Source organism: Sander lucioperca, chromosome 18 (assembly GCF_008315115.2).
Source record: "Sander lucioperca isolate FBNREF2018 chromosome 18, SLUC_FBN_1.2, whole genome shotgun sequence".
Taxonomy (NCBI): domain Eukaryota; kingdom Metazoa; phylum Chordata; class Actinopteri; order Perciformes; family Percidae; genus Sander; species Sander lucioperca.
The window spans coordinates 2783621-2796728 of NC_050190.1; the positions used below are offsets into that span (position 1 = coordinate 2783621).

At 41.3% G+C, this 13108-nt stretch overlaps 1 protein-coding gene across 2 annotated transcripts in view; it reads left to right on the forward strand.

The window, feature by feature from the left end:
• Positions 1 to 13108, forward strand: part of LOC116036813 (nesprin-2-like) — a 135333-nt gene that overhangs the window by 40345 nt on the left and 81880 nt on the right. For both annotated transcript variants that reach the window (XM_031280481.2, XM_035994507.1), the window contains 4 exons: positions 735 to 866; positions 1210 to 1380; positions 5544 to 5677; positions 5795 to 5999. In XM_031280481.2, coding sequence (XP_031136341.1) covers positions 735 to 866; positions 1210 to 1380; positions 5544 to 5677; positions 5795 to 5999 — 642 coding nt within the window. The remainder of the gene's footprint in view (positions 1 to 734; positions 867 to 1209; positions 1381 to 5543; positions 5678 to 5794; positions 6000 to 13108) is intronic.

Sequence of the window (13108 nt, forward strand, 5' to 3'; positions counted from 1 at the left end):
ATCTACAAAAGAACTACTTACATGTGCGCCCTCATTTAGAAGTCTCCCAGCTAATCCTGCCTTGTAACTGACCGAAGTTGTAGCAACAGCCTTTCTTTTACTGTCTATGGAGCTAGCTAGCTGACATGATTTACATCTGAGCTACTGAGCATGTGCGAGTGCAATCAAAGATAGTTCAGAAGAAGAAGAAGAAAAAAGGTCTCACTCTGTAGCTAAAACAGAGACCAGGTGAAAAGAGGATCTGCAGCAGTGAGAGAGAGCGGTGCAGTACAACAAAAATATGGTGTTTTTTGAAAATTAAACCATGTAATCCTATTCTGGTACAACCTTAAAATACAATTATGAACCTGAAAATGAGCATAATATGGCTGCTTTAAGTAAAATTACTAATACCACAGTGTAAAAATATTCTGTCCATTGAAAATTTTACTTACTAAAGTATGTAAGTCATCAGGAAAATGTACCCTCACATTTTAGAAACTGGAAACAATCAAAACTGCTCAGTCAATCAACTAAGTGTTTAATTGGCTAATCATTTCAGCTGGACTTGTAGGCCGTTATATTGTTGGATGTTTAATTTATAATAAACCATCATATTTTTATAAACTACGTTTTGTGCGTGTGTGTGTGTGGGGGGGGTATGTTTATGTTGCGAATTTTATGTTTTGTATGTTAAATAATGTTAATCACAAACAATATGATATTTTCATCTTCTTGTTTTATTTGTGTGTCAGGGTCTTGAGGAGAAGATCAGGCAGAAGTCTGCAGCTCTTCAGGAGTTGAGAGACAAAGTTGATGGCGGCCGCTGTAGTTTCGTCTCTCAGACAGATAAATGCATCCAGGCCTGCGTTGCTCTCACACAACAGGTAAATGACGCTGGGGAAAATGTAGATGTAAAATGTTTTATGGGTGGAAAAGGAAAGTGATGCGTTTGGTTTAGTTTTTGTTTGTGACCAATACTTCTAGTTGTTATCTTTTCCCATTACCACCAGCAACAACCTTTACTGGAACATACACAAACTGTTTTACATAGCATCAATCAAAAATAAAAAAATATGCAGAATGTATTGTTGATTGTACTGTTGGGCTTTGGTTTTTAATTCAATGTAAACTAGGAAAAATGTGTGAGGTCTTTTAACTGGAGTCCTTGTTGTTTGGTCTTTGTCTTTCTCCCCCTATTATTTTAACATCCTGTCTGTTTTTTACCAGCACGACTCAGTAAAACAGAGACTGATTCAGGCCCAGCAGCTGTGGGATAGTTTGGAGAAGCGACTGCATCAGATGATGCTGAAAACAGTGAGAACATCTCAGAATCTTGATTATCACAGCGGTCCTCAGCTCTCCCTACAGGCACACAGAGAGCGCCATGAAAAGCTGCAGGTAGGCCTGGTGCACCTCATATACATACATATCAGAGTTGGACAGGAATTTAAATACTTTAACACTAGGGCTGGAGCGATATGCTTTTGTCCGATTCGATTCTTTCTCGATACAGTTCATGGGTGCTGATTCGCTTTGTATTGCGATTTTTCATTTATTGCGATTTAAGAAGTATTGCTATTCGATAGTATTGCGATTTACTTTACCTTCTTTATCAAAAACACAAGTTGAATTAAAGCTGCAAGCAGCGATGAACGGGCCCTCGGCACTTGCCCCGGGGGTACTGGTGGACGCTGCTCCTTGCGGCCGTGCATTTGCACGGCACTCAGACACTGCAAGTCGTCACCAATGAAAAGGGAAGTCTCTGCTGAGTTCAATGATACTTCAGACAATAGTGTACAAGAAATGGGTCATTAGTTATTAAAGGCATTTGGGGCAGGGCAAACCGTCACCAATTAAAAAGGAACTCATAGCTGAGTTCAATATTACCTCTCACAACAGTCTACCTTAAACGGTTCACAAGTTATGAAAGGGGCGTGGTCTGTATGCATGTGGCTAGAGTATAGGGGGTGGCTCAATATCACATGTAGACCACACATTCTAAGTTTCATGTAAACCAGAATAACTTTTGCCAAGATACAACCGTTCCTGTTTCGACAGCCACCTAAAAGTAGGTTTCGCATATAGCGATTTTGCTAATTCATTTAAAAAATGAAAACAGCGCCATCTAAAGGCTGATTTACGCCATATTTGGCACACAGCCTCATTGGCACATGAGGAACAACTGTGTTAGGTTTTGTGTCCATCGGAATAGCCGTTGGCAAGATACAACCGTTCCTGTTTCAACACTAGCTAAAACAATAAGCAAGTTATGGAGATAACTTGCTTATTGTTTTAGCTATCAAAATTCTTTTGATAACTTTTTGTCATGATGGTACTCTGAGTTTATATGCAAGTTTTTGTGCCAATCAGACTCACGCCCCAGGAGTAGTTAGACAAAGTAGGTTCCCCATATATCGATATTTTGCTGATTATTAAAAAAAATTAAAACAGTGCCATCTAATGGCTGATTGCCGCCAAGATTGGCACAGATGCTAAACCGGCCATGAGGAACAACTCTGTCAAGTTTTGGGGCAATCGGAATAATTGTTGCCAAGATAACGCAACTTCCTGTTTAGACAGGAAGTTTTCCTGTTTAGACAGGAAGTTGCTATAACTTGCACATTTTTTCACCTATCAAAATTCTTTGGATAACTTTCGTCATGAGATCCACAGATACTACCTGCAAAGATTCAAGAAGATTGAAATCACGGCCTAGGACGAGTTCGAAAGAATGTAAAACACATGAAAAATGTATAATTAAAAATGGCCGCCTTCCGGTTGGGCGGAGCTAATAAAGGTAAATGGGAAATATGTCCGCAATGATTAGAGCAATATGTGTATTAAATCTGGTGAAGATCGGAGCAACTATGTCCAAGTTAAGGTCTTCCACGCATTAGGGGGCGCTATGGAGCCCGCTTATAGGTATGGGCCAAATTGCTGTATAGTCTCGCAAAGCTCCCAGGTGTTTATGTGGGCGCCAATATTTGTGAGTTTTTGTATATACTGAGGCCGTCAAAAATGTGCCCAAGGGCTAAAACCAATTAGGGGGCGCTATAGAGCAACCATACCACTCCCAAGCCTACATGTGAATTCAGATGAAAGAGTTTACTATTCTGCACATGGCTGCAAAAATTTTAGAGTTTTTGTGCATCCTAAAGTCCTCAAACAAGTGTTCGTAAAATGAAGATTTTCGCACGAAAATCAAGATTTTGGAAATTTTGTAATTTTATATTTTTTTATTTTTTTTTTTAAAAATAGCTCCATCAACTTCAAGATGAGACCTATGTTCCCTCAAAATTTGGTATATTAACTTATTACTTTTTTTCGAATTAAGGCGCACGTTAGGGGGCGCTATGGAGCCCCCTGGCAACGCCCGAGTCCAATCACTGCAGAACTTTGCAATTTTCACCAGTTCTGACATGTGTGTCAGAGTTTTCGTGCATTCTAACCCCCTCAAAAATGCGACGAAGGACTCGGAAAAATAATAATCCTTACAAAAACAATAGGTCCTTGCACTTTCAGTGCTCGGGCCCTAATAATACACTTCTAGAGACATTTCTAAAGACTGATTGTTTTCTAAGTCAGTCAGTCAGTCTGACATTTAGTTCATTTCTAAAGAAGAACATAACATGGATTTTCTGCTTTCGCTCTGATTAGCTGGAAACGGATATGATGTAGTCGCCATCGGCGGTACCGTATACAGAAAATATTTAGGTCAATCATTGGTAAAATAATTAATGACAAAAAGATTGATTCCAGGGAAAATAATTGATTTTAAAAATCGTTGCAAAAAAATCACGATACATGAGGAAAATAAGTATTTGAACACCCTGCTATTTTGCAAGTTCTCCCACTTAGAAATCATGGAGGGGTCTGAAATTGTCATCGTAGGTGCATGTCCACTGTGAGAGACATAATCTAAAAAAAAAAATCCAGAAATCACAATGTATGATTTTTTAACTATTTATTTGTATGATACAGCTGCAAATAAGTATTTGAACACCTGAGAAAATCAATGTTAATATTTGGTACAGTAGCCTTTGTTTGCAATTACAGAGGTCAAACGTTTCCTGTAGTTTTTCACCAGGTTTGCACACACTGCAGGAGGGATTTCAGTCAGGTTTCTGGGCTGTCGCAGAGAAACATGGAGTTTGAGCTCCCTCCAAAGATTCTCTCTTGGGTTTAGGTCTGGAGACTGGCTAGGCCACGCCAGAACCTTGATATGCTTCTTACAGAGCCACTCCTTGGTTAGCCTGGCTGTGTGCTTCGGGTCATTGTCATGTTGGAAGACCCAGCCTCGACCCATCTTCAATGCTCTAACTGAGGGAAGGAGGTTGTTCCCCAAAATCTCGCAATACATGGCCCCGGTCATCCTCTCCTTAATACAGTGCAGTCGCCCTGTCCCATGTGCAGAAAAACACCCCCAAAGCATAATGCTACCACCCCCATGCTTCACAGTAGGGATGGTGTTCTTGGGATGGTACTCATCATTCTTCTTCCTCCAAACACGGTTAGTGGAATTATGACCAACAAGTTCTATTTTGGTTTCATCTGACCACATAACTTTCTCCCATGACTCCTCTGGATCATCCAAATGGTCATTGGCAAACTTAAGACGGGCCTTGACATGTGCTGGTTTAAGCAGGGGAACCTTCCGTGCCATGCATGATTTCAAACCATGACGTCTTAGTGTATTACCAACAGTAACCTTGGAAACGGTGGTCCCAGCTCTTTTCAGGTCATTGACCAGCTCCTCCCGTGTAGTTCTGGGCTGATTTCTCACCTTTCTTAGGATCATTGAGACCCCATGAGGTGAGATCTTGCATGGAGCCCCAGTCCAAGGGAGATTGACAGTCATGTTTAGCTTCTTCCATTTTCTAATGATTGCTCCAACAGTGGACCTTTTTTCACCAAGCTGCTTGGCAATTTCCCTGTAGCCCTTTCCAGCCTTGTGGAGGTGTACAATTTTGTCTCTAGTGTCTTTGGACAGCTCTTTGGTCTTGGCCATGTTAGTAGTTGGATTCTTACTGATTGTATGGGGTGGACAGGTGTCTTTATGCAGCGAACGACCTCAAACAGGTGCATCTAATTTAGGATAATAAATGGAGTGGAGGTGGACATTTTAAAGGCAGACTAACAGGTCTTTGAGGGTCAGAATTCTAGCTGATAGACAGGTGTTCAAATACTTATTTGCAGCTGTATCATACAAATAAATAGTTAAAAAAATCATATATTGTGATTTCTGGATTTTTTTTTTTAGATTATGTCTCTCACAGTGGACATGCACCTATGATGACAATTTCAGACCCCTCCATGATTTCTAAGTGGGAGAACTTGCAAAATAGCAAGGTGTTCAAATACTTATTTTCCTCACTGTACATGTATGTGAATGGATTTGTTTCCCACCCATAATTAACACTAAATATTTGATATAATTTCATACATGTAGAGCATGCAAAAAGACTGTGAAGTTTCTGCCTCCAATGTGCAGAAAGAGGATGATTCATTGTTTGGAAATCGTACCTGTGATGCCTGACCAGTGTTTGTTGTGTTGGAAGCAGCTTCTTCATGTGGAGACAGAAGCTTCAGCGGCAGAGTGGGACCAACTGAGTCAAACCGCCTTGTCCCTCAGAGACATCATCAGTCCTGCTGCTGTCGCCCTCCTCACGCAGCAGCTGGACAGACAAAGAGACAGGTGAGACATGCAGACAGACACACACATACGCACACACATACACACACACACACACACACACACACACACACAGTGACACTCCTCAATCAATGACTGAATCGTCTTCCTGTCCTCCAGTTGGAGTGTGGTGTGTGGAGCGGTGGACCAGCAGCTCCAGAGAAATCGGGGCGTCCTGCAGGTGTGGGAGCTCTATGACCGGCTGGCTGCATCTCTCTCTCAGCGGCTGCGAACGCTGCAGGGTGACATCAGGTCAGTGCTGAGTGGAGCGCCTGCAGACCATAACACCCTGGAGCAGCTCGCTGTCAAGATACACAATGTTCAGGTAAGGACATACACAAGCAAGACTGAAAAATAACAACAAAAAACAGGAAGTGAAAAAGAACTATTTCAATTAATGAAACTTAGTGATTAAAAAAATTGTGAAATACAGCGGTGTGGAGTAAGGTTTGGTTACACTACAGATGCATTCTAGGGTAGGAGGAAAAATCGCTTTGGGTTATTGGCATTTCTTTAAACCAATCACAATTGTCTTGGGCGGCGCTAAGCTCCGGACGCAGCAGCGATGGCTCTGCTAAATAGGGGGTGGTGATGGTGCAGTGGATATGACACATGCCTTTGGTGTGGGAGACCTGGGTTCGATTCCCACTACGATACATCAACCTGTGTCCCTGAGCAAGACACTTAACCCCTAGTTGCTCCAGAGGCGACCTCTGACATATATAGCAATTGTAAGTCGCTTTGGATAAAAGCGTCAGCTAAATGGCATGTAATGTAAAAATAGTCTCAGGAGGAAACTTGTTTGGTGGAACATTTGCACCCTGCAAAAAAAAAATGCCACATACAATATTAACTTAAGTTAACTGTTGACACAGTACAGTAACGTGAGCTATTTAAAATTAGCTGGATACACGGTAAAACATCCGACTTGGAAAAAATATGAATGGTAGTGAATGGGGAAAGACAAATTTTTTTTTGATCCTGTTTGAATTGAGCCATGAATTACACATATGATGTTCATCAGTTTAATAGATAATTTCACAAGTCAAGAAAGTCTCAGTTGGGGGCGCTGTTGAGCAATGGAGGAGTGAGACGTGTTTCACATAGCTCCGGTAACTTTTCTTCTATTAATACACTAAACTGCTGTATATCCGCCTAAGAGTGCTTTGGTGTGACATAAGAAGACACAAGCAAGTGGGAAATCAAACCTAAAAGGAGAGAACGATGTCAAAAAAGGGAAAAAAAGAACGACCAACAAGAATTAGGCCTTGATCAACCCTCGGACTCAACTGAGATGGTGGAGCCCGACTACCTGAGTGAGGAGGCGGACCCACCAAACCGGGCTGTACTGGCCGCTATTGCAGCGCTGCGAAATGAAATTACCCAGATTAAAGACGACATATGCGCCACTATCGATGTCCGTATACAGACGGTGTACACCGTGCTGAGAGGTGAGTTGGCTACAACTAAAGAAGAATTGCAGACTTCCATTACGGCCCTGGAGAAAACCGCGGCCTCGCATGCTAACACTATTGGAGAGATAGAGAAATCCGCCTCATACCAGTCGGACGATGTCACTGTACTTCAACGTCAAGTCGCCCGCCTGAGCTCTGAAGTAGAAAAACTAACTGAGAAATGCGAAGACCTAGAAGGGCGCTCGAGGAGACACAACATCCGGGTCATCGGAGTCCCTGAGGGGACCGAGGGACCCAGGCCGAGAGACTTTATCGCCGGGTTGCTGCAAGAGGTGCTATCCCTGGATGAGAAGCCTCTCATTGATAGAGCGCACCGGACCCTCCGAAGACGACCCGAACCTCATGAGCCACCCAGACCCTTTGTACTGAGGCTACACTACTTCCACACGCTTGAGGACATCCTACGCAAGGCTACAGCGGTGAAACAGCTCTACCACGGTGGTAAAAGGATCCAAATATTTCCGGACTACCCGCCTGCCGTGGCTAAAAAGAGGGCATTATTCAACCGCACCAGGGAGCTGCTACGGGGCAGACCGGGGGTCAGATACGGCCTCCTCTATCCTGCCAGGCTCCTGATAACCCATAACGGCACACAGACCTCGTTCATAGATGCCAAAAAAGCGGAGGAATATGCCGAACGCCTCTCCGCATCCGGCTCAACTGAAATGAGACAGGAGGACGCTTAAACTGATGCAATCACTGCTGATGCGGAGAATCAAGATATTCAGAGAGGTGGTTATGTACTGGTGCTTACTAGTTAGCTTTTATGGCTAGCGCAACACTAGCTGTCACCTATCCACGTGAGTTGCACACTCATACACACACACAGGTGCCTCACCATTTGACTGTAAAACCGCCATTCTCATTAAAAGAATGATTGGAAAATGTTATGTCCTGCCTCATACAGATTGAGGTTTGCACTGTTACTGTTTCTTTTTCTGATATCTTATTAGGAGCCCTGACAATTGCTAGTTCTTTAAAGTGTGGAAATGGCTCACTGTTATTGAAAGATATCCAATGTGTTATTACCTCCCTTAATTCATAATGATTACTGTTACAGATGTTTCTGATGTCAGTTCTAAGGTTGGAGCTACAACTCAGTTAACCCTTTGGTCATACATGTTTAAACTATTTCTCCCTTTTTTTTTTTTTTTTTTTTTTTGTTGCTTTTTTTGTTTTGTTATACAGACAATGCGAGTCCCCACCCATATTCTTTCAGAAGGTTTTTTCACTGATACCAGACATCTCACAAACACACTTGATAATAGGGGGCGACTTTAATACTGTCCTTGACACATATCTTGATAGGTCCTCCACGAAGAGACTCCCAAGAAATGCCTCTAGTGAATTTTTAAATACGTTCATTAATAACACAAATGTACTGGATATATGGAGAGCGATGAACCCTTCAGGTAGGGACTATTCCTTTTATTCACCTGTACACAACTCCTACAGTAGGATAGACTACTTCCTGGTGGACGCCAAACTCATACCATCCACATTGAATGCTAAATATCACAGCATTGTGATTTCAGATCACAGCCCACTCACCTTTTCGTTGTGTTTAGATCATGTAGATAAGCCATACGCCTCTTGGAAACTGAACTCGCACCTACTCACTGAAAATAAATTTTGCGAATACTTAAAAGACCAGATTTCTTTATACTTAAATAAACATAAATGACAACCCTGATACCTCTCCCTCCATCCTCTGGGAAGCATTCAAGGCTTACATAAGAGGCTGTATCATTTCGTTTGAAGCTTCTAGGCGAAAAGTAAAGACCAAATTAAAAGAATTAGGAGATCAAATTAAATTACTTGACATAGAAAATGCACACTCCCCTTCTATTATATTGCACAGGAAAATAGCAACACTTAAATATGAATATAACAAAATTATCTCTGCAAAACTAAGTAAAGCATTTCTCTATACTAGGCAAAAATATTTTGAATTTGGTGACAAACCACACAAACTTCTAGCTAAACAACTCAGAAAAATGGAAAACGACAGAACAATACACAAGATAAAAGCTCACAATAATACAATACTTACAAAGCCTAAAGATATCAATGACAGGTTTCTTGAATTTTATACTGATTTATATACCTCAAAGACCACTTCAGATTCTGTAACTATTAATACATTTTTAGACAAATGTGAGCTTCCCAGACTGAACAAGGAAGATTGTGATTCTTTGAATTCTGACCTCACAATTGCAGAGGTTCGGAGCGCCATTGCCTCCCTAAAGAGTAATAAGGCACCCGGTCCTGATGGACTTCCAGGGGAATTATACAAAACATTCAGTGAAAACCTATCCCCTTACCTGTTGAAATTGTATGAACATGCCCAGATACAGGGTAATTTACCCCCCACCCTAACTGAGGCTGTGATCACATTAATTCACAAAAAAGGGAAGGACTCACAGGAAGTAGGCGCTTATCGTCCTATCTCCCTCCTCAATGTCGATGGAAAATTATTTGCCAAGATACTGGCTAACAGGCTGAATCCTCTATTGGGAAAACTAGTTCATATGGACCAGACAGGTTTCATACCGAACAGGAGTGCTACTTTCAATATTAGACGTCTTTTCAATATTATATATACAAAGAGAGGTCCACCTACTGATCTTGTCATACTTGCACTTGACGCCGAGAAGGCATTTGACCAGATTGAGTGGTGCTACTTATTTGAAGTTCTTAATAGGTTCAATTTCGGAAATAAGTTCCTGTCACTAATTAAACTCATTTATAATATCCCACGGCTCAAATCCTAACAAACCGGACAATATCCTCCTCGTTTAGATTATATAGAGGGACACGGCAGGGGTGTCCACTATCCCCTTTAATTTTTGCGCTGGCTATCGAGCCTCTAGCCCAATGTATCAGAATAGAACCCCAGATTTATGGTTACTCCACCAAAGACACAAATAATAAGATATCATTATACGCAGATGACATCCTTTTATATATAACGCAGCCTCAAATTACTATTCCAAATCTTCTGGACAAAATCAACCTGTTTGGGACCTTTTCGGGTTATCGGATCAATTGGACTAAAAGCGTTTTAATGCCGGTCCATATGAGTGACTTAGCACACCTAGGTCACTTTCCATTCACAGTCTCTCCAGAGAAATTTACCTATTTGGGGATAGAAGTGACAAAGCAGTACTCCTCTCTATTCCAGGCAAACTTCCCCCCTCTAATAGAGCGATTACAGACTAGAATATCATTCTGGGACACGCTCCCAATTTCTTTAATTGGGAGAATTAATGCTATAAAGATGATTTTCCTCCCGCAATTGTTGTACCTATTTCAAAACATCCCAATGTTTCTAAAAAAATCCTTTTTTAAACAACTAGATTCTTTAATAGTTCCTTTTCTGTGGGGGCACAAGGTTCACAGAATAGGCAAAAAACATCTCTGTAGGCCAAAATCAAAGGGGGGATTGACACTCCCAGACTTTTTGCTATATTACTGGGCCTCAGCGATTAAGATGTTTACCTTTTGGTTAGACACATCAATACCAATGTCTGATTGGCTAATGCTGGAGCGGGAGGACTGCCACCCGTATTCTATGGCCGCGGTCCTACTAGCTCCGGCTGCGGTTAATAAGTCCCTGTATAATAACAACCCAATCATACATAGCATGATCTGTACCTGGAAACAAATCAAGACCACCTTTAATCTTAAACCAATCTCTCCTCTGCTACCCATCGCTAGAAACCCTACATTTGCCCCCTCCAGTCTGGATGGAGCCTTTTCTACATGGAGTGAGAGGGGTGTCCAATGTATTGGTGACTTATATATGGGAGGCGTCTTTGCCTCATTCACACAACTACAGAGGAAGTATGAGCTGGGGAATAATAACTTCTTTCGTTACCTACAAGTTAGGGACTACGTTCGGAAATACCTAAGAGACTTTGAGACTGAATCACAATCTAAAATAGATGACTGTCTGAAACTGTCTCCTAACGAAAGTAAATTGATATCCCGCATCTATAACAATCTCTTATTAATAAGCTCCCCATCGACTGAAAATTATAAACTTAAGTGGGAAGAGGAACTTGGTGAATCTATTCCAGATGATTTATGGACAGAAAGTCTTGAAAAAATACATAATTGTTCAGATAACGCAAGACATTGTCTTGTCCAATTTAAAATTATTCATAGGCTTCATTACTCAAAGGAGAAACTACACAACATATACCCAGAGGTGTCACCTATGTGTGATAAGTGCCACTCTTCTGTAGCATCACTTCTCCATAGTTTTGCTCTATGCCCAAGGGTCCAATTGTTCTGGATTGATATATGTAACATTATGTCTGAGGTCATAAATACTTCAATCAAACCTGAGCCCTTGTTCATCATTCTTGGAATATCGGAGACCTTCAGGAAACTTAGTGTGGCACAGCAGCGCTTTCTCTCTTATTGTTTCATAATAGCAAAGAGATTAATCCTCATCTTATGGAAGAGCACAACTGTACCTACTTCTAAGATGTGGTTAGAGGATTTAACTAACACACTTCATTTAGAAAGGATAAGGTATACATTGAAAGACAGGCTCAACTTATTCAATAAAACATGGAAACCCCTTATATCATACCTCAAAACTACAATTCCAGTACAACAGTCCGCATCCTAGCACATGATATAATGACAATTATAATGGTATTAGAGTGAAGGCCTCTGTGAGGGAGGGTAGATGGGGTGGAGATACATAGGGAGGGGTTAGATGGGTAGACGGGGGGGATGGGATAGTGTGGGGGATCGCGGTCAGCCTGGTAGTGTTCTTGCCACTGTTTTTGTATTATTGTTGTTACTTCTCTCTCTCTCTTTTTTTTTTTTTTTTTTTAATGCTGCACCACTTCAAGTTTACTGTTTATTTGATTTATTGAATTACTTATAAAAAAATTCTTAGAATGTACAAGTGAATTGTATGTCAAATCGTATGCTTTAATAAAAAGACGTTTGAGAAGAAAGTCTCAGTTAAACTGTTGAAGTATAAGACTGTGAAAATATGTACAGTGAGGAAAATAAGTATTTGAACACCCTGCTATATTGCAAGTTCTCCTTAGAAATCATGGAGGGGTCTGAAATTGTCATCGTAGTGCTGTGAGAGATGTAATCTAAAAAAAAAAATCCAGAAATCACAATATATGATTTTTTAACTATTTATTTGTATGATACAGCTGCAAATAAGTATTTGAACACCTGTCTATCAGCTAGAATTCTGACCCTCAAAGACCTGTTAGTCTGCCTTTAAAATGTCCACCTCCACTCCATTTATTATCCTAAATTAGATGCACCTGTTTGAGGTCGTTAGCTGCATAAAGACACCTGTCCACCCCATACAATCAGTAAGAATCCAACTACTAACATGGCCAAGACCAAAGAGCTGTCCAAAGACACTAGAGACAAAATTGTACCCCTCCACAAGGCTGGAAAGGGCTACGGGGAAATTGCCAAGCAACTTGGTGAAAAAAGGTCCACTGTTGGAGCAATCATTAGAAAATGGAAGAAGCTAAACATGACTGTCAATCTCCCTCGGACTGGGGCTCCATAAAGATCTCACCTCGTGGGGTCTCAATGATCCTAAGAAAGGTGAGAAATCAGCCCAGAACTACACGGGAGGAGCTGGTCAATGACCTGAAAAGAGCTGGGACCACCGTTTCCAAGGTTACTTTTGGTAATACACTAAGACGTCATGGTTTGAAATCATGCATGGCACAGAAGGTTCCCCTGCTTAAACCAGCACATGTCAAGGCCCGTCTTAAGTTTGCCAATGACCATTTGGATGATCCAGAGGAGTCATGGGAGAAAGTTATGTGGTCAGATGAAACCAAAATAGAACTTGTTGGTCATAATTCCACTAACCGTGTTTGGAGGAAGAAGAATGATGAGTACCATCCCAAGAACACCATCCCTACTGTGAAGCATGGGGGTGGTAGCATCATGCTTT